Below are 26,629 nucleotides of genomic sequence, written 5' to 3' on the forward strand. Positions count from 1 at the left end.
TTTTGCATCCTAGTGCATGTTGCCATCTACCAAGCTATGCTACTTGAGTGGCTGCGGGAATTCCACCTGGGTATGTCCACAGGCTGTGGCAAGAGAAGTTGGGGAGACACACTGCGTGGGGGCAGAGGAGTGGAGGAGGGGTTGTCAGCAGCTCATGGAAATGGGGGCAGGGTCATGAGTGCTTTGATACGAAGATAGCTCAGGAAACCCTGAAAAGGGAAGAAAGAAAGGGGACTCCAGTAACGGCAACCTTAAAGGGCCAAAAAGAGAAAAAACAGGAAAAGTGTTGGAGAAGGCGCCACGGGATAGGGGGCAGCCTCAAGAAATGCCTTTCCTTCGTGTGTTCCGCAGACCAGTGGCTGGCACTGGGTGAAGGACCTCTGGGCTTAACGCGGGCTCTTTCTGTCCATTGGACTCCCACCTCATCACTGCACCCAAAGCTTGGGCAGTCAGACACGCCCTCACTGGACAGAGCAAGAGTCCCTCCTCCCAGTACGGCTCCAAGGCAGCTCAAGATGTGAGCACCCTTCGCGTGAGCGAGGACTGCGGAAATCACAGGAAGCACTGGTGCATTCCACGCAATCGGTTCCCACCAGGTGGGGGAGCGGCTTGGAGCCCCAAACAGATGCGTGCGCTGACACGCAGGCACTCACGCGCCTGTGACTCCCGGCCTGGCCAGGACCCATGCCAACTAACCCCGGCGGGCGCCTCAGTCCCCGCACCTCGCCCCCGTCTCTGAGTCCCTCGCCTCAGCCCCCGGCCCGACCTCCTCAGCCCCTCGCCCCTCGCCTCAGCCCCCTCGCCCCTCGCCTCAGCCCCCTCGCCCCTCGCCTCAGCCCCCGACCCTGCTCGGCCCGCTCGCCCCTCGCTCCGTCCCCGTCCCCGTCCCGACCCTCCTCAGCCCGCGCAGGGGCCTCGCGCGTCACGGAGGCGTGGCCAGGACGCAGCAGGCGCGCGCCCGGCGGGCCCGAAGGGGGCGTGCAGGGCCCACCTCCGCTCGGCCGCCCACTCGTCGTCGCCTTCCTCGGGGCCGCCCCCCCCGCCCCCCCTCGTCTCCTGAGCAGAGGCCGGCCAGCAGGGCGCCATGCAGGGCCGACGCCTGGCGGGCGCCTCGGCCGAGGGACTGGCCGGCTGAGGGGGGTTGTGGGGAGGCCCGCGGCGGGCCGAGGCCATGCGGGGCCCGGGCGGCGGGAGCCTGCGGCAGGCGCAGCCCCGGCTGGCGCAGCCCCGGTTGGCGCAGGCCCGCGCCGAGCTGCCGGCCCTGCGGGCGCTGCCGCGGGCGGCGGGCGGGGACGAGCCGGGGCAGCGCCTCCCTCGCGGGGGCGGGGCGAGCGCGGCGGCGGCGGCGGCAGCGGCAGCGGCGGTGGCGGCCGCGGCCTCCGGCGCCCTGCTCGGCGCCTATCTGGAGCGCCACGGTCCGGCCGCGGTGGCCTCGGAGTTGCCGGCGCCGGGCGGGGCCTTGGCGGGCGGCCCCGGCAGCGGCGGGGTGGTGGTCGGCGTGGCGGAGGTGAGAAGCTGGCGCTGCTGCTGCCTCCTCGGCAGCACCTGTTGGTGCCGGAGCCTCGTGCTGGTCTGCGTGCTGGCCGCCCTGTGCTTCGCTTCTCTGGCCCTGGTCCGCCGCTACCTGCAGCACCTCCTGCTCTGGGTGGAGAGCCTCGACTCGCTGCTGGGGGTCGTGCTCTTCGTCGTGGGTTTCATCGTGGTCTCGTTCCCCTGCGGCTGGGGCTACATCGTGCTCAACGTGGCCGCCGGTTACCTGTACGGCTTCGTGCTGGGCATGGGTCTGATGGTGGTGGGCGTCCTCATTGGCACCTTCATCGCCCATGTGGTCTGCAGACGCCTGCTCGCCGCCTGGGTGGCCGCCAAGATCCAGAGCAGCGAGAAGCTGAGCGCCGTTATTCGTGTGGTGGAGGGCGGAAGCGGCCTCAAAGTGGTGGCGCTGGCCAGGCTGACCCCCATCCCCTTTGGGCTTCAGAATGCAGTGTTTTCGGTGAGTGCTGTCCCGCTGGCCTTGGGCCTCTCCGGACTGGGAGCAGCCCTGGGAGGGCGCTGCGGCCGGCGGATACCGGCGGGGAAGTGACATTGACAATGGGGAGTTACAGTTAGTTTCCATCACGCCTCCTTCCCCCCACCCCCTTCCCCAGTTGAGAGCGCTCCAGAGAGAGCTAGAGAGCTAGAGCGAGAAAGGGCCTGCTTGGGACTTCTGGCGGAAAAAGAACTACTGTATTCCTTTTCAGGACGCCGGTTTGAGTAGCAACGGATTCCTCGGACCATATGGTGGGGGCGTGAGAGGATGTGTCCACTTCTAACATTGGTCGTCTGATTGCCGCGGCCGCGTTGGCAGCATCTTAGGGAGGAGGGAGGCTTCCCGTGCCTGGGTTTATTTTGCCCACGTAAATGCGTCCAGGGCTTTGACTCACGTTTTTAACTGCTTGGGGCTGAAGCAAGCATTGTGAGTACACAGTGCAAGGGATGGTTGGAGATTCCGGATTTTGGAGTTCCCTGCATTACTAAAGGCAGTTAATTTTGATACAGTGTACAGGAGAAAGCGCTTGGGTTTATCTAATTTTGGGCCAACTTCAATTTGAAATCAGAGTGATGAATAAAGTACTTGTGTGCTCAATGAGCATGCCTTTTTGTGCTGCGCCTCGGGTCCTGTGCGTGTTGGCCCCAGGTGTGTCACATGCACCTGCATGTAGCTGGTTTAGGAGAGAAGCACGGCTGGCCTAGAGACCACCTTGCCTTTGGAAGGAAGGAAGGAAGGAAACAGGTCTTCCTAAAGTTTATGACTTTGGAGACAGATTCCTAATGATGTGGCTTCAGGTCCGTTCCTCTTTTCTGAAGTGAGGGACTTCAGCAAGCCAAGTTCCTTAACTTCAGTGAATCTCAGCCCCAGAGTCCACTCAGATTCTCAGCAACTCAGTCTTTGAGTTAGACTCGAAGGCAGCCGTGTGCTGCAATTTTGATGTGTGATTTTCCTGTTCTCCAGGTGGGTGCCAACCCCTGACCTCAGCTGTTAGCGCACATTCTTGTGACTGGTGAAGCCAGTCCTGCACACAGAGCTCACGCACCTCCTCTGGGCTGCAGTCTCCTGCTTAAGGGTGTGGGGTGGGGGCCCTGGGAGCAGGCTGCTTGCACAGACGCTGCTGACCTCGGTCAGCTTGCTTCTCCTCTGTACTTCAGGTGGAGAAGAGTCCTTAAAAAGCCCAGAGGCAACCGACCTTGATGTTAACAAAACACTCAACTCTTGTCTTCCCTAGCTCCTTTTGTTATCTCTCGCCAAGGTCACACAGGTAGTAAATAAATAATGGGGTCAGACTTTGAACTGAGGCCTGTTGGGAGTGTTTCAGCCCAGGGTCTTCTGTTTCTTCCTTGCACACGGAGTAAGACCTCATTACGCTGATGGAAGTAAAGGCAGACTTTGGTGTTACAGGGCTTGGAATCAGCTGGTAGGGTGCGTCTGACTGTAAAAAATGTTTTCTCTCTTAAGATTGATTTATTGATTTGACAGAGCTACAGAGAGGGAGAGACAGAACCGAAGAGATCCTGTGTCTGCTGGTTCATTCTCTGGATGGCCACGATAGCCAAGGCTGAAGCCAGGAACCAGGAGCTTCTCATCTGGGTCTTCCCCATGAGTCCTAGGGGCCTAAGCCCTTGGACCATCTTCTGCTGTTTTTTTTTATCAGGTCATTAGCAGGGAGCTGGATAGAAAATAGGTAGTTGGGACAAAAACTGGCATCCATGTGGGATACCGGCATTGCAGGCAGGAGCTTTACCCACCTCACCACAACACTGGTCCCAAAATTCTTGCTCTTTAGCCATTAACAAGGGTGTTTTGTAAAGCACCCAATGTGGTCCATTGTATCATGTTCATCCTGCTATTTGGAATTGTATGCTTGCAGAAGCAAGCTTGTTCCACCACAGCAGTTCCTTGAATTCCCCCAGGGCATATAAGAGGAAAGAAATTGTGGTTTAGGCTGATGTTTTACTTTCTCTGCTTCATCACCTCTGGCTGCCAGCAGCCTCCTCTCCAGGCTTTTATCTCTAGTTTTCTACTTCTCTCCCTACTTTTGAAATGATCCCATGGTTCTTTATTTAGTTCTGTTTAAACCTCATTTTCATAATTCCTACCATTAAATTGATCACAGTTTACCCCAGGAAGAAGGTAGGTACTGTGGTCATGAGAGCCAGGGCCTTGGACAAAGACAGTCCTTGATGAGTCTGTGCTCTGTGGCCTTCTGCCAAGTTTCCTTGTCTGTAAAATGGAGCTGTTGGGGTCAAGTAAGCTAATACAGTGAAGGCGTCAATGATTGTTACCTGGACCATAGCCATGTCTCAGTAATGATTGGATATTATTAGTGGTGGAGGCGGTGGTATTTATATTTTAGAGGCTGGGCCTGATTGTAAAGGGTGGGTATGGGCAAGGAAGAAAGGGGGCATTGCCTTGCTTCCTATCTATTTTTAACTATAGTTCTTTGCTTCTCCTCTGTGTCAAAAAACTGACACTCCACTTTTGAAATTCTCAAATTTGAAAATATGCACATAACACATAACTTCTTAAGCCATAGAAATGTAAGTCTCAAGTACGTGCTTAAATTCTTCCCTCTTTCAAGAATGTACCCAGTGTTTCTGTAAAGAAAATGAGACCTTTTTGTTTTTTAAAGCTAAGCTTATAATTGCATGTAAATTGACTTTTATAGTTTTGCTTGAGAGAGAGAGGATCTTCCATGTGCTGATGGACTCCTCAAAGGGCTGCTGTAACCTGGGCTGCAGCTGCAGCTGAGAGCCAGGAATGGTCCAGGTCTCCTACGTGGATGTCACGGACCAAGCACTTGAGCTATCACCTGCTGCCTCCCCGGGTGTGCACTAACACCTGGAGCTTGAACCCAGGCAGTCATTGGTGTGAGTCCAAACATTTGTTTCCAGTTTTTTCATTTGTAATCGTGTATCTTCAAGTCTTGCTGCCCAGTAAGATGAATACCTAAACATGTAGTTGTGTTTCTAAATGCTGCTCTTATGGGGTATGTTCCAAAAGTGACCTTTATTGCTTTCTAAATTACCCTGCAGTAACAACTGGTCAAACTTGGTAGATTAAAAAGCAAAGGATTTTTATTTTGCACAGAACAGTTTCAGTTTGAACTTAATTGTCTTTTTTTTTTTTTTTTAACCCTCCCTCCCCTGCCCCTGGATCCAAGCCAGCAAAGCCACCATCTTAGACTTACTGTTGTGGCATGGCAAATTATATGCTGGATTTTCGTTTCCTTGTGTAAGTAGCCTTTTTGCTGGCCTGAGCAAATTATAAAGTGACAACTGACTTCAAAGGGGGTGGTGGGTGTGTCAGGAAGGAGAGAACTGGGGCATTTGGTAGCACCCTGAAAGTCCCTGGCACTTGACTGTCACCGTTCTGTTGTTCCCGTGTCTCGTCGTTGGCTAAGTACTGTGTCTTTTGCTGCCTGCACACATCAGCCCACTCCAGGTGTACAGCCTGCACCTGGTCCCCACTCTGCCTTGGCTTTCCCACCTCAGTTCTGTCTGGGAAGATCTTTCTGTAGTGCCTTTGTGATCTTAGTTGGTTGTCACCTGCATGAAATCCTTCAAAGGAGTTTTCTTTTCCTTCCTTGGGGGTAAATTCTACACCATTGTGGGCTCACCTCACTGGCCTCTCTCCGGCCATTCCACGGTGAATTTCTGTGTGCCCTTTGATGTGTTAATTCCTGTAATCCTCACCACCCTAAGAAGTAGGCGTGGTATTTCCGATTTAAGGGTAGAAAGTAAAACTCTAGGTTTTCAAAGTTCGAGTTCTTCTTTTCGTCAGTTACCAGAAAAAGTAGGTATGGATCAGTAAGAAAGGAAAATTGATACAGATGTGGAAGGAACTGGAATCCTAAAAAGAGGAAACCTACCCAGAAGAAAGTTGTTGAAAAAGTTGAAAATCAGAGTAGCATCCTATTCTGTGTTTAGGAAGCATTGAGAAATGACCTCCTAAGGTCTACCCTGCGATTCCCTCGTGGAGACCTGTAGTTTTAAAGCTACCTCCCTGTGACAAGTTATCTTAAATCTAAAAACGGGACGAAATTTTTGGTTATGACAGGTAACAGAATTCACAGTGGTGCTTGCGACTTCCAAAAGGGTGAGGAGATCCCAAAGGTCAGGCCCTGTCTCTTGTCACTTGAACCAAAGAAAGGAACCTTAAAAAATCAAATAGTGTGTGTATAGTGGTCTGTTCTTAAATCCACATCAGAAGACTTTTTTTCAGCCATTGTTAAATTTTAAAATGTGAAGCACAGTGTGAAAGCCCTCTTCCTGTGGTGTATACTGCTGTGCAGTTTATAGAGCACATTGTCACAGCAGTCCCTGAGGAGGGATCAGAGCCCAAGTAGCAGTTTGGAAAGGACAGCTCTCACAGCCTTGAAATCGACTTGATTATAACCTAGACCAGGTCAACCTGAGGTAGTTCATCTTTTTTTTTTTTTAACTTACTTGAAAGGGAGCAGGACAGATAGATCTTCTGTGTCCTGGTACATTCTCCGGAAGGCCACGACAGTGGAGGCTGTGCCAGGCCAAAGCCAGCAACCGCACATTTATCCAGATCCCTCACGTGGGTGGCAGCCACGCACGTATTTGAACCTTCCTCAGCTAACCTCGCCCAGTGTGCGTGAGGAGAAAGTGGAGCAGGCAGCCCGAGCAGAGGCGCTGGTGATATAAAATCCAGGGGTCCCCAACAATGCCATAAACTGTGCCAGGCACCCACTGCTCATCTTTTGAATCGTTCTGTTGAAAAATATGTTCAATTATACCTGTTGTAGTGAAATACTTAGTTTGTTTATTATTATTCTGTTCTCTGCATTCCAAATTGAAGAGATTAGCTCAAAGTTTTTTGTTTAGCAAAATCTTTACCATGTTCTTTGTGTACGCATTCTTATTTAATGCTCATCTCAACTTTGATCCCCTTCTTATAACTGAGATGGTTAACATGCAAAGTGGTGAAGTAAGTTGCCCAAAGCACAAGTTAGTGACTAGTCCAGGAAGATCAGGCTGTCTCAGATACACCACATGGCTCCGGTTGTATAAAACTTGTCTTAGGTGGCCTTGTGTGCCATGCAGTTGCATGGTCAGGCATTGCATGGGTCAGATACTGCACCTGAGTTACCAGTGACCCCAGGTTGTTAAAGCTCTAGAGTCCGCATGCTGCAGCCTGGTTTTCCATAGCACACTTTTAGGGGACTGAGAAAAAGGTCACAAGAGGATTAATATCTCATTTACATGCAAGTCTCAGCATGTGTGTTACAGAAGTCCAGGAGAACTTGTTGTAGGTGCAGCCTGTGGTCCCATTTAGACTGAAATGGAAGAGTTGCATAGTTGGAATACCTCCTGGCACCAGCAACCCTGGACTGTTTACCACCTGACACGTTATAGGAAAATTTGCATGTATCTATTTCAGAGTCACTGTAACAAAATAGCTACTACGCCTGAGCTGTGGCCTCAGTAGGAAGAAACCCTTCAGTTCTCACATCAACACTATGCACTTTTCTTCCCCTGGAAATAATAACAAAAGCAACAGAGGCAGTATATGGATACTTGATGTGAAAACAGAAATGAGTAAATGTGCAATGTCTTGCCCATCATCCCAACTCACAATCACCAAAGTGTTATTTTGGTTATCTATAGTTTATAGTAGCGCCAGAAACACCAACAGAAAATTGCTTTGTTTTTAGGGAAAGGCAGGGGGCTGTGAAACTGGTACTGACTGAAGCCTTGACTGCTACAGAGGTCCTGGAAACAGGACTTCTGGAATCCGTTTTCTTAGCTTGCCTTTAGATATAAAAAAAGAAGTTACAGTTAGTAACTTAGTGCACAGTGGAACTGAAACTTCTTAACGTTTTTTGGCAAATGACTCTAAGGTCACAAATGTAGAGTCTTAGCACCTCAGATTCCATCCCGGTTCCTGCGTGGCCCTGAACGGAAGGCATTTATGGTTCTGCCTGTTATTTTCTTACTTGTAAAATGAGAGGCTTTAGACAGGGTTTTCTTTAGAAAAGACAAGTATTCTGAACAATAGTTTTACTATCTATTTAAATAGCTCTAAAGAACATTAAGAGACAGTACATTTTGTAAATATTTTTCTTCTGTGTTGCAACTATAGACCTAGAAATGTGATAAGTCACAATTCTTTTTCTTTAAAGATTTATTTTTATTGGAAAGTTATATATACAGAGAGGAGGAGAGACAGAGAGGAAAATTTTCTATCCGTCCAATGATTCACTCCCCAAGCAGCTGCAATGGCCAGAGCTGCGCCGATCCGAAGCCAGGTCACCCATACAGGTGCAGGGTCCCAAGGCTTTGGGCCGTCCTCGACTGCTTTCCCAGGCCACAAGCAGAGAGCTGGATGGGACAAGTCCACTGGGATTAGAACCGGGGCCCATATGAGATCCTGGTGTGTCCAAGGCAAAAACTTTTGCTGTTAGGCTACCGAGGCAGGCCCGAGTAATAATTCTTCTCATTTTATCAGTATGCCATGATGATTCCTTCTTTCTATTAAAGTGTACTAATTCATTGCTGGTGGTAAAATTCAGCAAGAGTAGGAAAATCAGGCATGGTCTTTGTTGAGGGAGGTCGGAGTCTAACCCTGATGGAACAGATGGGGTGACCAGGCTGACTGATGTGGCATTTCCACACATATCCACAGACCTCACAAACCCTGACACGTGGTCGGCCAGTATTTCCTTGAAATGAGTGTTCCCTCCTGTGTCTGTTTAGTTACCATATCAGCTTTTAGAATTTTTACGTGCTATCAATAGGTTTATGGTAATCAAAACTAAATCTCTAGTCTATTGTTATAGCTACATACAATGATAATCTTAAAAATTTTAGAAAAATGAAATTAAAATGAGTTTTTGGGTGCAAAAGTATTTTGAGATCCATAGATGGTTTTCTGCAGTAGATATCTTCCATGAACTTTTTGAAGACCCCATGTATATGCAGGGTATCTTAATATCCTTCCTAGATGAGAAAATACTAGTTAAAGTAGAGATCTCACTAAAACTTATTTTAGTATCTATTTTCAAAGTAAATGTTCATTGTAAAAACTTTGAGATATATGGCAAGTAGGAAGAAGAAAACATAAATAAATGTTTTCATTTTTATTTTCCTAGGATTTGCATTTGCCGATTGTGAGTTAATGACTGTTGTGATCTTAGTATGACGACCTTTGATGTTGTCACAGTTAGCTGTAGTTTTCTTGTATTTTTGCATCTAGTTTAGTCTTGCTCAGAGCTAGGCCTTATGTATAGAAAGCACTTGATTAATTTTTGTTGGATGAGTAAAAAAAAAAACCACTGTAGTGTGTAAAGCTGTGTGAAGAGATTTTTAACGTGCATGCCAGAGAGTATACAAGTGTACAGTGAGATGTCCATTTTTTTCTCCTTGGGAGAAGATTCAGTGTTTCTAAGAGAGGGAGGAAGAAGGGAAGGAACAGACAGAAAGAACCAGATTCTCAGATGTTCTCCCTGTGCCTGCCTCAAATAAATGAAACAAATAAATGTGTGAAAAATGATTTAGGAACACTGAATGAATGAATCTGTTTGTATACATGAAGGTGCTTTTAAATCATACGTTCGTAACCGTTTCTGCTCCTCTGATTGTGAAAGTGTGGTCTCAGAATGCTTTTCCTTGCAGATCAAGACTTGCGCAGTGTCTCGGCCGAACAAGAATGTCTTGACACTGGGTTCCCTTAGGTGCTGCAGGAAATGCTGTTCGTATTCATTCAGCAAGTAACTGCTGGTGCCTAGTGCACGCCCACTGCTGTTCTAGAGGCTGACCATGTGGCGCTGAAGAAAGCCAGGTCCATCCCACAAAGTTAACACTCAGCCAGGATGAGATTTCTTGCTTCTTTGGCTTTGGGGGAGACCTCCTGAGTCAAGATCCCAAAGCTCAGTAGGCGGAAGTCCTGAGAAATAGCACTGTAGGTGCAGTGTTGCCGATCATAGGTGAATTTTCACTTTTAATATTATTCCTGTGTTTGGATCCAGGAAGGGGCCAATGAAGAACAGAACAAATCATTTCCTCCCCTCACAGAATTGCTAGTCTGGGCAAGGAATGAGGGACAACCAGTGTGCAGCCTTTGCTTGCCCTCCAAGAGGAAGGGCATGGAGAGGCAGGGTAGGAGCCCTTGAATGTGTTTCTCGCGTGCGCCCGGCGGTGCGTCAGGGCAGGTTTCCTGGAGGGATTTCCAGAAGAGAGCAAGCCGTGTTCCAGGAACCCAGGATTGTGGCTAGAACATAGTGTGGCATGTAGCCGGGAAGGGCAGAGAGAAGCCACGTGTCACAAAGCACTTCGTCCAGTGCAGAGCCTGACCCTTGTTCTGCTGCCTGTGCTTGAGCCTCAAAGCAGGATTAGGTTTGTGTTTCCAAAAGCTTTCTGAAAATCCCAGACCCTGTGGAATTGTACCATAAAATTAAAAAAAAAAAAAAAACACCACCAAACCAAAGCAAAACAATAAAAGCTCTCTGGAGGATTTTGTGTAGCTGGCTGCTGAGTGTGGACCAGCTGTCAAGGCCGAATGGAGAGGAGGGGACTAGACAAAAATAGGACCCTAGTTTGGATAGAGGCCTTAGAAACTCACCAGGTGCATTGCATAGAGCAGAGTAGATCCCTGGATGTGGCCAGTGAGGGGGGGGCTGTGCGACTGGGCACCCAAGGATGGAAGCAGAGGTGAAGAATTATTTTGGAGAGAGCTGGTTTTCCTTAAGCCAGTTTTAAATTGTTTTCGTCTTCCTGAGAGTGAAAACTGCTTGTCTTTTCTGATCTCTTTCTCTTTTTATTGGAAAGTCAGATATACAGAGACAAGGACAGACAGAGAGGAAGCTGTTCCGTCTGATGATTCACTCCCCAAGTGGCTGCAACAGCCAGTGCTGTGCCAATCCGAAAGCAGGAGCCAGGAGTGCTTCCTGGTCCCCCACTTGGGTACAGGTTCCCAAGGATTTGGGCTGTCCTTGACTGCTTTCCCAGGCCACAAGCAGGGAGCTGGATGGGAAGCAGGACCGCTGGGGATTGGAACTGGCACCCATATGAGATCCCGGCACGTGCAAGGGGAGGACTTTAACCACTACACTATCGCGCCAGGCCCTTCTTTTTCCTTTTTGTCAACTTTTCTGAAATATTATTTTGGAGTTGGTATATGCACAAAAATACATATCATTTATCAATAAATAAAAATTAGATAAAAGCAACAACTATTGTCCTTTTGTTATCTTGACTTTTTTTGAAAAAAATCACTGTAAGGACTCATACTTGTTTTTATTAAGCATATCTTTTTTTAGCGTGATCTTTTTAATAAATTGGATAACCACATACAGAATGAAATCACTTTTCTCCTTTAGCATTACAATTCCCATAAATCCTTGGTCTTACCCAACATCAGACTTGATTATTAAAGATTATGATTATGCTTACTCGAGAGGACAAAGATGTAATTATGAGGAAATGATACAACAATGTCCAGCCAATGACATTTGCTTCCATGTCCAGCCAGCAGCTGCATCCTCGTGTGTCTGATTTTAAAATGTGAAACTTAAAATTGATCTCAGTGGCATGAATTAGCCTTGTCCGTCCAGTCCAACTATTTCCTTGTCTATTCTTTTCTTGAAAATACCTAACCTATGAAAGAAATTAAGTATATCTTTTTAAAAGATTTATTTCTTTATTTGAAAGGCAGAATTAGGAAGAGGGAGAGAAATATCCCATCCACTGGCTCACTCCCCTTATGCCTGCACCAGCAGAGGCTGGACCAAGATGAAACCAGAGCTGTCTTGTCTCCCTTGTGCACAGGAATCCAAAGACTTGGGCCCTCATCTTCTGCCTTCTAGCCAATAGGGAACTAGTCTGGAAGCAGAGGGGGGACTGGGTTGCAGGCACGCTCCACTATAGATGTCCGCATCCTGAACCACAGGTTAATCTGCTGCACCATAGGACCCACCCTATTATTAAATACACTTTAATTAGAATAATTAGGATTCTAATATTACCTCGATAGTAATCTTGTCAGTAAGCATTCCAGATAAACCAGAAACACACTTCTGCAGGAAGTAATAATAATAATTTAATGAAATTAATAATGGTTTTGCAGAGCTATGTAAAGAAGGCATTTTGAGGAGCAGATTGGCTTTAAATTCTTCATTAGATCTATGTGAGTGTTTTTTGTGTAAAATATTAAATTGAAACAGCAAACTTCTGTGTTTGTAGACCTAGAAAGTGGAGGAGCGGGGCCTTGTGCTGTGCCTGGGTGGGGAGCAGGTCCCAGGTTCATTGGGCATACAGATGCTAGCTCTAAGGATGGATGAATCTTAGGAGCTCCAAAAAGGATGTGCTCTTCCTTGTCACAAGGAAGTCTTGCCCTAGCTTTCCCCCAAGATGGGTGCTTTGTTTTCAAGATCTCTTTGGCATAATGATGAAGTAATGTCTTACACTAACCCTCTGGCAACCCAGATGAAGCAAACCAATTCTCCCAAGTGAATCACGGTACCTCTGGGAATAAGCATGTATGCTATTTTGTAGTGCTTCTTGGGTTTAACAACGTGAGAGAGTGGCAGTTAGGGGGGTATAAGCCCCTTAAACCCCCACTGTGTTTGTGTTATCTTTGATTGCAGACACTAAACAAGTTAACACTTAACTCCAGGACTGAGATTTCTTGGTTCTTTGGGTTTAGGGAGACCTCCTGAGCCAAGATCCCAAAGCATAATAGGTAAAAGTCCAGAGCAACCACTGTAAGCTCGTTCTTCAGCCTTTTGTCATATAAAGCAAGGTGACTTATTTTAAGTGTACTTATTTTTTTTATTGAAAGATTCACAGAGAGAAGGAGAGACAGAGAAAGATCTTCCATCTGCCTGTTTACTGCTCAGTGGCCGCAATGGCCAGTGCTGAGTTGATCCAATACCAGGAGCCAGGAGCTTCTTCTGAGTCTCCCGCATGAGTGAGGGTCCTTAAGCTTTGGATTGTCCTCACCTGCTTTCCTGTGCCACCAGCAGGGAGCTGGGTGGGAAGTGGAACAAACCTGTTAGAAACCTGTGCCCATATCAGATCCCGGTGGATGCAAGGCAGAGATTTAGCCACTGAGCCATTGCGCTAGGCCAAGAGTTAGTTATTTTCAATACAAGAAATGCTGTATTAGAATAAATTTGGAATATTTTAATGTTTAATGAAGTTATTAATAGTTTATAGTATACACATGTGTGAATGTTACTGTATTGCTCCATTTGTTAAATGACTGAACATTCCAGCAGAACTGTTTATAATGATTAACTATAATTAGTTTTTGTAGTTTCCCCCTTTAGATATTCAACTTTCAGAAAGAAATTATGTATGTATAATAACAATGACTTAAAAAAAAAGATATATTTATTTCTGTTGAAAAGCAAATCCACAGAAGGAGAGACAGAAAGATCTTTGACCTGCTGGTTCACTCCCCAAGTGGCCGGAGCTGGGCCAATTTGAAACCAGGAGCCCAGAGCTTCAGCCAGGTCTCCCACACAAGTGCAGGGTCCCAAGACTTTGGGCCATCTTCTTCTGCTTTCCCAAGCCACAAACAAGGGGCTGGATTGGAAGTGGGGCAGCTAGGGCACGAAGTGGTGCCCACATGGGATTCTAGTACTTACAAAAGCGAGGGTTTAGCCATTGAGCCATTACATGGTGCCCAGTAACAATGACTTTTACTCAGGATGTGGTTTAGTTATAAAAGATTTGTTAAACTTTAATGCATTGGACAGGATTCTTTTTTTTTTAAAGATTTATTTATTTAAAAAAGAGAACCCTCTGTCTGCTAATTACTCCCTATATGGCCCTAATAGGCTGAGTCAGGAGGTTTTGAAACTCCGTGTGGGTGGCAAGGCCCAGGTATTTAGCTGCTGTCCCAGGCCTTTAGCAGAAGCTGGATAGGAAGCTGAGTAGCCAGGATACAAACTGGCACCTTTGTGGCATGCCAGCATCACAGATAGTGGCTTTATGTGCTGCCCCACATCGCCTGCTCCAAAGATCTTATCAAAGAGTTGAGCGTTGGAGTAGTTTGAAGTTGATGAAATCTCTCCATAAAACTCCCATTTGGATAGTATTGATGTTATCAATGAATATTATATATTCTGTTTAGAGAAACTTCATTACACTTAAAGGCTATAGACTGAGGCTTTTAGCATACTATCATTTTGACACTTAAAGGTTTATTTCTGAATTAATTGTATTTATTTGATAGGCAGAGAGAGCTCCCACATACATGTTCACTCCCCAGATGTCTGCAACAGCTAGGGCTTGGCCAAGTAAAACCTAATTGGTAGTTCAAACCAGCTGTCCCGCCTGGGTTCATGGTCTCACCTGTCCTAAGCTCTCACGTGCTGCCTCTTAGAGTGTGCAGCAGCAGGAAGCTGGAATTTAGGAGAGGAGGTGGAAATTCAAGCCCAGAAACTCCAGTAGGAAATGTGAGTGCCCTAACCTGTGTCTTAACCACTAGACCAGATGCCTGCTCCTAAATATTCATTTTAAAGGTAACTTCCATAATGTGTCCTGCTTTATTATTAACTACAATTAATTTTTTAAGATTTTTTTGGTTAGATTTACTCAAACATTTGATATGTTTGTTGTGCAGTGAGCTCTCTGCTCCTGTGAACTCTAAGGTAACACAGGTACCTCCCTGGAGCTTAGCTCCATTAACGTCATCCCTTAGTTGGACTCCTCAGTACTTCTCCTCAGAGGATAAGCTTGTTCCTTTTCCATCCAAGGTCCCTCACAAGTGTCACCCAGCTACTTTTCCTGTCTTTGTCATCTGGAATTCCCTTGCATGTGCCCTGTAAACAAAGCAAAGTGCACTGCCAACTTTGTAATTGCTTGTTGTGTACGTTCGTTGCCACGTCATTTGTGTTCATTCTTTTCCTAGAGCACTTGCTTTGATTATCCTGCCCGTCTTTGCCTGCCAAACACATAGTTACAGATATTTTCCGTAAAGTTGTCCCTTTGCCCCACTCCTACAACTAATTTCATTCCCTCTGTACTCTTGCACCCTGCAGGTGTTGCTTCTCAAAGCTCCTTTTGTATGTTTCTAAGGTGGATAGTTGGTGTGTACTTAGCATTATGGACGTTTGTTAGGAATAGACACATGTCTTTGTCTCTCTGCCTTTTGAGCACCTGTTGGAATGTCTTTCATGGGTAGTTAATGAGCCAGTGCTTGGTAGGGTAAGTTTTTAACAACCATTCACTGCAGTGTGCTTTCCAAACTGACAAGACGCATCCCCTGCTCATCATCTATGAAAAGAGCTGTGTGTAGCTTTGTTGCAGTTATGATGCTTTGAGTAGGTTTTAAAAATAATACCTGCCGTAGTACCTGAAGCTAATTAAAATGCTATATTCCAGGCCAGTGGTAGCTTTCTTATTTATCAGTAATTGCCTAGATGGGCATATGGAAAGTTATTTTCACAATTCATAACTATGGCAACAGCAATAATAGGAAATGCTTAGAAATAATAAGAAATGTATGATAAGTGTATAGATAACTGTCAGAGTTAAGTAAGTATAAAACAAGATTTTGAGTAATTATAAAAACATTTCTAGATAAAAATCCTGAATTTGTGGGGATTTCAAGTATTATTCAAATTAATTTTTTTAAAGATTTATTTATTTTAATTGCAAAGTCAGATATACAAAGAGGAAGAGAGACAGAGAGGAAGATCTTGCATCCAGTGATTCACTCCCCAAGTGAGCGCAACAGCCAGTGCTGCACCGATCAGAAGCCGGAAGCCTGGAAACTCTTCCTGGTCTCCCATGCAGATGCAGGGTCCCAAGGTTCTGGGCTGTCCTCGACTGCTTTCCCAGGCCACAAGCAGGGAGCTGGATGGGAAGCAGGGCCACCGGGACTAGAACCGGCACCCATATGGGATCCCGGCATGTGCAAGGCGAGGACTTTAACCGCTACACTATCGCGCCAGGCCCATCAACTTAATTTTTAAACTTAATTCTAAAATAGAATTTGTGATTTTTATTTTTGTTTTGTTTTTGACTGATGGAATGATCAATAGGACTAAACACTGATAATAGTTATGTCAACTTTTAAAAGAAGAGTCATGGAAGAATTTGATGGGACTGGAAAGTTTTATGCCAGATAGTCAAATTAATTGATACTTTCACTGCAGGACTGGAGATGGGAATGGACAGTATTGGAGCCAGAATATACTTGTTCTGTACAATGATCACATGATAAACATCGAAGTCGCTGGAGGACTTGTCTTTCAAAGTGTGATGTTAGAACTGGCTGCTGGGAAGTGGGGTAGGAATGACTCCATCCTTACCTTCAAAATGAATGGTCCAGAAGGAATAAATGGTGGATACTAAAAAGGAAAATATCACCATGAAAAAATAGATAAGAAGTAACTGTGAGCCCTGGAAAGAACTGAAAGCTGAAAGCAATTAAAAAATCAGAGGAAAATATTGATTCTATTAGATTATGTAGAAATTTAGAAACATTCCATGTCAAATGAAAGATAAAGGACGCTTTAGGGAAAAAGCATGTCGCATGGTGAAAGTGGGTGTCTGGCATAGCAGTTAATATGCCACTAGAGATGCCTGAGTTCCATCTTGGAGACTGTGGGTTTGAGTCCTAGCTGTGCTTCTGCTAAATGCACACTCAGGTATGAAACACTTGCTAGCTCAAGTGTTTGGGTCTCTGCCACCCACTTGGAGACTCCAGACTGAATTCCTGGCTCTTGGCTTTAACGAAACCAGCCTTGGCTATTGTGGGCACTTAGGGAGAGAACTCACAAATTGGACATTTTTCTTCCTGCATCTCAAAAATAATTTTTAATTTATTTTTTAGAATGTTTGTTTATTTTTGGGCCTGGCGAGATAGTGTAGTGGTTAAAGTCCTCGCCTTGCATGCGCTGGGATCCCATATGGGCGCAGGTTCTAATCCCAGTGGCCCTGCTTCCCATCTAGCTCCCTGCTTGTGGCCTGGAAAAGCAGTCAAGGACGGCCCAAATCCTTGGGACCCTGCACCTGCATGGGAGACCTGGAGGAGATTCCTGGCTTCTGGCTTTGGATTGGCACAGCACTGGCCGTTGCAGTCACTTGGGGAGTGAATCATCGGATGGAAGATCTTTCTCTCTGTCTCTCTTCCTCTCTGTATATCTGACTTTGCAATTAAAATAAATACATTTTTTTTAAAAGAATACTTATTTATTTTTGTTGGAAAGGCAGATCTACAGAGAAAAAGAGAGACAAAGAAAAAGATCTTCGTCTGCTGGTTCACTCCCCAAGTGGCCACAATGGCCAGAGCTGAGCCAATCCAAAGCCAGGAGCCAAGAGCTTCATCCAGGTTTCCCACACAGATTCAGGGTCTCAAAACTTTGAGCCATCCCCTACTGCTTTCCTAGGCCATAGGCAGGGAGCTGGAAGGGAAGTGGAGCAGCCAGGACATGAACCCTTGCTCATATGTGATTCCAAAACTTGAAAAATGAGGATTTAGCCATTGAGCCATTGTGCTAGGCCCCCAAATCTTTTTTTTTTTGTTAATGAGAGAAGTGAAACAAAGCAAGCGTTATAATGAAACATGACAAACATAAAAATATAAGGGCATAGAAGAAATGAAAGGAGAAAAATGTATGAGAAAACCAGTGTTTAATGTATAAACCAATGTCAGAGTAAGTTGAAATTGTGTATTAATGATGAAACTATGTTTTTATCCTATCAAACTGAAGAGTTTGAAATTTAGTACTTATAACTTATTAATAGTATGATAAAATGGACATGTTAGTATGTTTGTTACTTCAGTTGTGTAAATCAGTGCTCGGATTTTAGGAAAATAAACGGTTCTTACTGTTTGGTAGTCTGATCCGCCCCCCGCCCCCCCCAATCCTGAAATAAAAGGAGGGTAGTCATTTGTGAGTACTACTGGGTAACAGATCACTTTAAAGTTGAGTAGCTTTAAGCAGGCACTCATTATCTTAGTTCCTGTGGGTTAGGAACCCCTGTGCTATTCAGCAAGGTGCCGGTGACTCAGGCTCTCACAGTGATGCAGTCAGCTTAAAGCTCTCATCCGGAAAAATCTGCTCCCGGCCTCCCTCATGTGGCTGTTAGCGGGCTTCAGGTTTTTGCTAGCTATTGGTGAAAGACATCAGTTCCATTCCACCTTAGAGCTGCTCACAGCATGGCAGCTGGCTTGCCTGAGGAAGAGATGGAAGTCCTGTTGTGTTTGGGGCCTATTCTTGGAAGTGACATCTGTTCACATCTGCTGTTGTCTGTTTGCTAAGAGTAAGAAGTGGGTATATCCTACACCCACACTATCGAAAGGATTACACCAGGGCTGAAGTACAGGAGATGATGTATTTTAGGTGCTGTCTACCATGCGGGCTAGAATGCAAAGGTTTGTGTCGTGAGTTTGGATTTTATAATAGCAAAAAGAAAACAGTAATTACATCCATATACACAAAGATAATAATTTCTATCTTGTTTGAGTAACAGACATGTGCTAAGCATTTCTAGATGCCTTACACACATTTCTGGGCCTAGTAACACCTGTGTAAGGTGGTGGTTCCATTCATACTACTGGTGGAAAGTCATACTCAGAGACAGGAGTAACTGAGTGCGCAGTGCTGGAGTACCACTCCAGGGCTTGTTGGGCTTTCAAGCCCGGTGACCACACTGCCTTGTGAGAGTCCTTGCACGGCAGGCATGTTTCCCAGCAGTTAGACGCCTGTGTCTCGTGTCTCAGTTCGTGGGTTCAAGGAGTCCAGGCTTTGCTCTTCACTCTAGTTTCCTGTTCATGCAGATTTGGGGAGGACAGCAGTGTTGGCTTAAACCATCGAGATCCTGCTACTCATGTGGGAGACCTTGATGATGTTTCCAGCTCCTGGCGTCAGCCAGAGCAGCTTTGGGAATCGAGGAGTGAACCAGCTAGATGGCAACAGAGATTTCTCTCTCAAATTCAAAGCAAAATGAGAAGAGCACTTAAGAATAATATCTAGTGAGAAAAGCATGAAAACTTTGAATAAAACGTCTGTGGATAGGTTTTGTTCATGTGTGAGTAAAAACAGTTGTGAATGCTATGTCACTGGTAGAAAAATGCTAAATTTAAAAATCTTCTTTCATTCTTCATCTACATTCTAGATGTATTCCTTTCATAATTATTTTAAAAAGTCAGTGTACTTAGTAAAACACTTCAACTCTCCACTTGCAAGGAAAACCCTAACAAGACTTATCACATTTTCATGTTGCATTGGCATTTTACTTCATAATGAGTCATTGCTTTGAATCTGCTTTCTAGATTACGGATCTCTCATTACCCAACTACCTGATGGCATCTTCAGTTGGACTGCTTCCCACCCAGCTTCTGAATTCTTACCTGGGTACCACACTGCGAACAATGGAAGATGTCATTGCCGAACAGAGCATTAGTGGATATTTTGTGTTTTGTTTACAGGTGAGCTTAAGCCAGGTCAAGTATTTTTTTATTGTTTTGATCTTCTTTTAAGAAATTACATTGCTGATTTAAATCTAATGCATTTTATTAAAAAATAATTCAAGAGAGGATTTTCCTTGTTAGGTCTTTTCTTGGTTTCAGTGCTACTTTGCATCTTGACAGCATTAAAATGCTCTAACTATATCTCTACTCATATTTGGAAATACGCAGACTGACTTAACACTTAATTGGAAACTTGTTACAAACAAGGAATACTAAAAAAAAAAAGGTGTTTTTTTTTTTTGCTGTGATTGTTTTCAAAGTCATCACAAGTCTGATTGATATTTTGACTTTGTGTCGAGTGTTGTATACTATTTTCTGTGTGTTCCCTGTTCCTGGACATAGTGCTAATGATACTTGATGGAATGTTGAAAGTCTTCAATTTTTATTTTTAAAGTATTAATTATACTGGAAATATAAGTTTTTTTCTAGAACATTTTGATGTAGAACAAAAGCATAAAGTTATTAAAAATTCTGGTTTTTCATTAAAAATTCAAAAGATTTGTGCAATGGGTTATTATTGCCATGTAAATTTTAATTTGGAGTATGTGTATTCTGTAAGAGATTGGTAGAAGGAACATACTACCATGTAGCCAAATTTATTCAGAGCCCTAACATTGCATACAGAAAGACTTAAAAGTTGCAGTTGATGTCTTTCATCGCTGAGGTCTCCAAAACAGAAAGCATCCTAATTTTTGATTAGTCAGTAAGATGATGATGTTAGCCAGCCCATATTCAAAGCTTCATGCAGTGCATATTTAAGCTCATCTAGTTCCTGCCAAAATTTGGGGAACTTAGAGTTTTATTATCTTGAGCCAGTTGTGTCCCTCTTTCCAACTCTGCGTTCTGTGACATCGTACTGGTTAGCTTGAAATTGGCTACAGTTGGAGTATTTACAGCATAGGAAAGGCAAATGCTACCAGTCGGGCTTCCTGCTTGGGAGCCCCAAGAGCTGTTTTAGTAGGACACGTCTGGAGACAGTGAATGGTAACTTGTGCAGAGTCGCTGCTGTAAGGGGCAGGACTAGGATTTGAACCAGGATGGTCTAGAGAGCATGTTCATAAGTGATAAAATATATGATCTCCTGGGCAGGTAACACTAATGAAGTAGTCCCATAGACTTAACGTAATGGCCCTTTAAACTTATTCATTTTAATGTATAGTATGATACAATAGTTTTAACGTTGGTGGCATTATTCTCAAGTTTCTGTGTCATGAGATTGTATTAAAAATACTATGGTGAGGCCTGGCGCGGTGGCCTAGTGGCTAAAGTCCTCACCTTGAACATGCCCGGGGTCCCATATGGATGCTAATTCTATCCCGGCAGCCCCGCTTCCCATCCAGCTTCCTGCCTGTGGCCTGGGAAAGCAGTGGAAGACAGCCCAAAGCCTTGGGACCCTGCACCTGCATGGGAAACCTGGAGGAGATTCCAGGCACTGGCTTCAGATTGACTCAGCTCCAGCCGTTGCGGCCACTTGGGGAGTGATTCATTGGATGGAAGAGCTTCCTCTCTGTCTCTCCTCTTCTCTGTATATCTGATTTTGCAATAAAAATAAATAAATCTTAAAAAAAATACTATGGTAATATAAACCCAAAGTTAATTTTCTTTGTGTTTATGAGGTACAAGTTGAATAAATTAAATAAGGGCAGGAATGTGTATTTTTGCCTGGTTGCTTTAATAGAAGGTTATCAGTAATAGAAGTGCTTACTTTGAGAAAAATGCTAGAGCATCTTTCAATATTTGATTTCTCTTTAACTGATTTTTTTTCCAGAGATATACTGAATTTAAATAACCTAATTCAAGGTCTAGGTTTTTTGATATATTTGGTTAATTTGTATTATTACAACATGGTTATTATGTAATATTAAACTTTCTATGCATTATAATCATGACATAACATATTTACAGTCATCCCCAGATATACGAATCTGATATACACTGTGTTCTAGTTTTTTCTAGTATAATTTAAGCGTATTTAATACCGTTTTCGTCCCTTGATGAAGTTTGAGTGGAGTTCCACATTATTAGCAGCTTACCAAGGGTTTTCCCTGTTTGGAACTTTATATTTCTGTGCTTCCCCTTTTACTTTTTTCTTCCCCTTTTACTTAAGCCATTGGAATACAGGAATGGAAAGGCACATATTTCTGAGCTCAAGAAGAAAAGAGAAAATACAAGTGGACTCCAGTTTGATTTATTGATATTACTTACAGATTAATTTGTTTCAGGAAGGATTTAATACAGCAGGCAAAAACGATATGGAAGAGTAAAGTGAGAGAAGTCATTTTGAAGGGGAAAATTTGCATAGAAAAAAGTGATTTTCAAGTTAAAGTTTGCATATACATTTGTATATTTTATGTACTTATCTGCTGATAAGTATCAAAGAACTTGTAGTAAGTACATCATATTTTTTTAAGAGAACTAGTGTATTTAAACACAATTATGGAATTTAAAGACTGACAACCTTATTAGTCTATTTACTAAGCAGTATCTGTGGCACCAGTTCCATGAACTTTTAGACCCCAATCTTCTGCTCAACTCTGTTTTCTCCATCAGCTTCAGTACTTGAATTATTTCCCCCTAAAATTTATGCTATAATTATGAGTAGGTTTCATGAAAAGGAAGTTGCATTTTAGGGTCACTTTTGGTTACAGAAGCCTTTGTCAACTTGTTGATCCAGCAGACCATAGCAACTGTCACTGATCCAAAATCAGAAGAACTTCTTAAAATTGGAACTTGGAATAAAAATCACTTAGCTGTTAATTTCATAGACATTCTGGTGCATTACATGCCAAACAATGGGAGCTAGAAGTCCAGTGACTTAAGGATTTTTTCTGAAATCACATGGTTAATGAGTGGCAACACTGAGGCGAGAAGCCTGCCTTTGAATTTGGTCAGTTTAATGTTTTGAAATCTTTTGGCATTTCATTTTTTTTTTTTCTTAGGTCGCCCTTAGTACTTGCAAGTATTCTGGCCAACAGTAGTGGTGTCACATAAAATGATAGTGGTGCTCATTAACAGGAAGTTAATTTTCAAATAGCAATGCTCCTTTCTATGTGAGCTTAAAAATGCGTCTGAATATTGAAAACAGAGTGTAAGCTTTTCTTTGCCCCCTCCTCTCCTTAGGAGAAATGATGAAGAAGAGAATAATTGATAACTGCATGTGAACAATTTAAAAATGTGGAACCTCTTAGCATATCTGAGAAACATCTTGTTCAAAGCATTTCTCAGCCTAGTATTCAACAGGTTTCCTTCTCGACTTGTCTATAAAATACTGATAAGCAATATTTCATTTGTCTTCACAGATTGTTATAAGCATAGGCCTCATGTTTTATGTAGTTCATCGAGCTCAAGTGGAATTGAATGCCGCTATTGTAGCTTGCGAAATGGAACTGAAAACTTCTGTGGTTAAAGGCAATCAAGCAAATACCGGCGGCTCTTCATTCTACAACAAGAGGACCCTAACATTTTCTGGAGGTGGAATCAATATTGTATGATTCTAACAAAATGTGTGACGGTCAAGAGCCGCTAGTGTGCTGGCCATGGTCTAGCAGTTCCTTCACTGTTGGGCGAAAGACTAGTTCTTACTGTATTACGGCACAAGCAAAACTGACTAGTTTTTAAATTGCACAATTTTTTTAAGGCAAGAATCCTTTTCTGGATATGTAAATGTAAATGTAGATGCAATTTTGGCTGCACCTCTTTATTATGCCTGTAATGGCCAACAGGTCTGCACTTTAGTATTTTGGTAATTGTTTTCTTTCTGGGTACTTAAGAACAGAGAAATAACCCAAATATTTTTTTTTTCTGCTTACTGCCTTTATTTATAAAATCCATAAATAGTTGTATGCATCTTTCCCTCTTCTAAAGAAGAGTAAAGTATGCAGTTTTAAACACATTCTATTACTGGACGTTCTTTGCTTTGGCAGTCTTTCTAGAAAAGATGAATAGTGGTTTTTGTTTTGTTCTGTTTTTTGTTTTTTTTTTAAATGGAATCACTTTTCTTCCCTATTCCTTACTGGTTAGAAAACAACATTAAATTTTGCTTGAATGTATTTTTGCAAGCATCACATTATTGCTGGGCCATTTATACCTGTTCATACAAGCTTAATCCTACATTGTGGGACTGAAGTGCTCTTAAGATATCTTTTTCTTTTCACTGTGTAATATGCAAAGCAAAAAGGAAATTGTTTAATGGATGATGGCTCCAAATTAGAACATGGTGTTCTAATTCAGTTATGTTGGCTTTATCCTCCTGAGATCTTTCATCAAAGGGCTGTCCCATTGCAGTCTTACTAGAACACTTATTAAAGTAAATATTTATCCTTTTTGTATGACTAATTAGGCTTTGAAATAAAGACACTAGTCCTTTTAAATGATGGGTTACCATCATTGAAGATGTCACTCAGGTGGCCTTGTTTGCTCAAAACGCCTTTTTAAAAAGCCAAGCTTTAAAGTCATGTTTATAGTTACATTTGTATGTGCACATGTATTTGTCCCCATAGTCTTCAGCTTTAATGCCCAAAATTTGTATTATTTGCCATAGAACAGATTTTGTTTTGTTTTGCTTTGTTTTATTTTTGTGAGTTTGGTTTTGGTTTTGGTTTTGGTACTTTACTTTTCTCTGATAAGACTCAGGAATTCTGAAATGTGAGATTGTCTCAATTATTTCTCTGGTAGCATGAATCAAGTGTATTTATTAATAGTACATATGACTGTAGAATACAGTAATTTGGCATATAATTCATATAACACATATTATTCCTATATCACCTTTATTTTTTAAAAGTTTAATTGTAAACTTAATGATTAGGTTTTTTTTTTTTACAAACGAGGTTATAGATTATAGATAAAAATGCCAATTTTCTAATGCACATCTCTTTTTGGCCTTGAATATCCCAATTTGTCAGAGATCTCCCATTGCCTTTTCATCAGGGCCACCTTTGCCCTGACTTAACTGAAGTACAGAGGAATTCGTTGGAAGCAGATTATTCTAGTCTTATGGCAGAAATAACATTGATTCTTTTCATACAGAAGTTGCCATGAAGTACGGTTGTTTCTCTTCCACTCACAATGTATAAATTTTCTCACCCTTGTAACAGTGAAGATCAGTTTTATGCCCTTGCCAAGGAAACTTGATCTTCACTGATGTGTTGAGACACCCCTGGGTCTGCAGCATAATTGGCCTTCAGAGCCTGCCTTCTATTATTGATAGAAAAAGAAATAGATAACACTTTAAAATTTTGTTATTTTTAATCCTCATTGCCTTGCTAGAATTTAAAAAATGGTTTTAGTTTAAGTCGCAGTTAACAATACAATTGATCTACACTTTTCTGCCTAACTTGACTATATTTTTCTTGTGCTTCTTGTTTCTTGATTTGTTTTTATTAAAGGAATCATTATTTGAAATTGCTATTTTCAGACTGATTTTACACTTCATGTATTTTGAAGTATGTTTATTTACTTAGCATCTGTGACTTGAATAATTTCACCAAATGAATACCCTTGGTAGTTTGTAATGCACTCTTCCAGTTGTTACACTTCGCTTGGTACTTGTAGTAAATATGTAAAGGTAAAAGAAGTAATTTTTCTGTATTCTGCCAATCATAATTTTATATAATAAATCATATTTTTTTTTCTTAAAATAAGCTGGACTGACTGTGTGTGACACCCTGCTCTGTGGCTGCGGTTCTCCTTTTCCACAGTACTTCCAGTCTCCGCTATCATCGACCTAGGTCCTGGGTGGATTGCATCGCTGAATTATTACTCAACTCACTATAAATTGTGCAAAGCATCACCAGGTCTTATCCACTCTGTCACTAATCCTGCTGGCTAAATTTGTGGCAGCAATACATTTCTCAGGATACTTTTGTGTTACCCAAATACATAAAATGTCTTTAGTTATGTATGTTTAGAGATGTGACATATTTTCCTTTGCTCAGTCTGGTTAAAAGCAGCAGAAGTTGCTTTATGCTCATTTTAAAAAGTGTACAATACACCTGATTTCTAAATCAGATGGAAGATTTGTTCTATTTTTAATTTTGCATGGGCTTCCTGAGTTTTCTGTATTTTCTGGTTTATCATGGATGGCTTTGTTTACTGTTTGCCAAATTTTGCCATGACCATGTGAATTTTTTATTTGAAAGTAGCATCTCTCTTTTTAAAAGCATATTTATGAAATTACTAAAACTGCTTTCATAATCATTTTCTTTGGATTGATTTATGAAAGAACATGAAATCTGTACTATTTATCTTGCCAAAAATAATATAACCTGGTGTGTGGCATTAGAATGTGTATTCTGAATTATGTTCAGAAATGACTGTGGCTGTACTTAGAGCCGGCATGGCTCGCTCAATGCGCTTTGTAAGCAACCACAGCTATTTCCAAGGTGTTTTTGCCCCGATAGGTTTAAGTGGGTAACTTAGAAAACCCCTTCCTCCTTGCGAAGGCGTGAAGATCAGTAGTTAATTTTCCCCCACTGTAAATGAGCCAAGTGGTATAGGTACCGACATTTCCCCAGCCTTGCTGTATCGGTTGACATGCAGTGCTGATGCGGAAGAGGCAGTGACTCGCCTATGTCAGCATGCTAGCTATGGGCTGGACTCTGAGGTCAGAATGCTTGAGAACGGCACTAGGGGTGTGCTAGGTTGGTGCAACTAAAAGCTTAGATGCGTGGTAAGCCCATCCTTGCCATTTGTAGCCAGGCAGCCTTTGCAGAATGTGGACTCAGGAACAGAATTGCAGACCCAGGCTGATGACCTTGGTGGTGGAAGGTTTTGTCAGAATGATGCTGAGTGGGACACTCCCTGGAGCTGAGGCTGGACAGCACTGACTCCTGTTGAAATATGTGTAAGAAACAATGTTTTTAAACGTTATGACTGTAACTTGAAAAGCCCTTAAGGGAAAGAGATGAATCACCATTCCAAAGAATATTTACAACTCAGGAATTTAACCTACTAAAATACAAACCATTAATTCCACAACTAAGTTTTAACTTGGTACTTTTGAATTGCAAGGCACTGCTGCAAATTATTTTCTAAGATGGCTGATGATTTTAAAGGTGATTTTAGATGATTCTAAAGGTGAATCAGTAATGTATGTGAATAATCGGTGTCCAGAATCACTGTGTGCCTAAGAAATTAAAA

General features: G+C 43.1%; 1 protein-coding gene across 1 annotated transcript; it reads left to right on the plus strand.

Annotated features, from left to right (window-relative positions):
* Positions 1–1,171: 1,171 nt before the first annotated feature.
* LOC121166425 (transmembrane protein 64) lies at positions 1,172–24,191 on the plus strand. Its single transcript, XM_040995521.1, has 3 exons — positions 1,172–1,990; positions 19,292–19,447; positions 22,789–24,191. Exons 1-3 carry the CDS (start codon positions 1,172–1,174, stop codon positions 22,978–22,980), a joined length of 1,167 nt encoding a protein of 388 aa, XP_040851455.1. The 3' UTR covers positions 22,981–24,191.
* Positions 24,192–26,629: the final 2,438 nt, after the last annotated feature.

The sequence above is a fragment of the Ochotona curzoniae genome, unplaced genomic scaffold, assembly GCF_017591425.1.
Source record: "Ochotona curzoniae isolate NIBS_2020 unplaced genomic scaffold, NIBS_Ocur_1.0 patch14, whole genome shotgun sequence".
Classification (NCBI taxonomy): Eukaryota; Metazoa; Chordata; class Mammalia; order Lagomorpha; family Ochotonidae; genus Ochotona; species Ochotona curzoniae.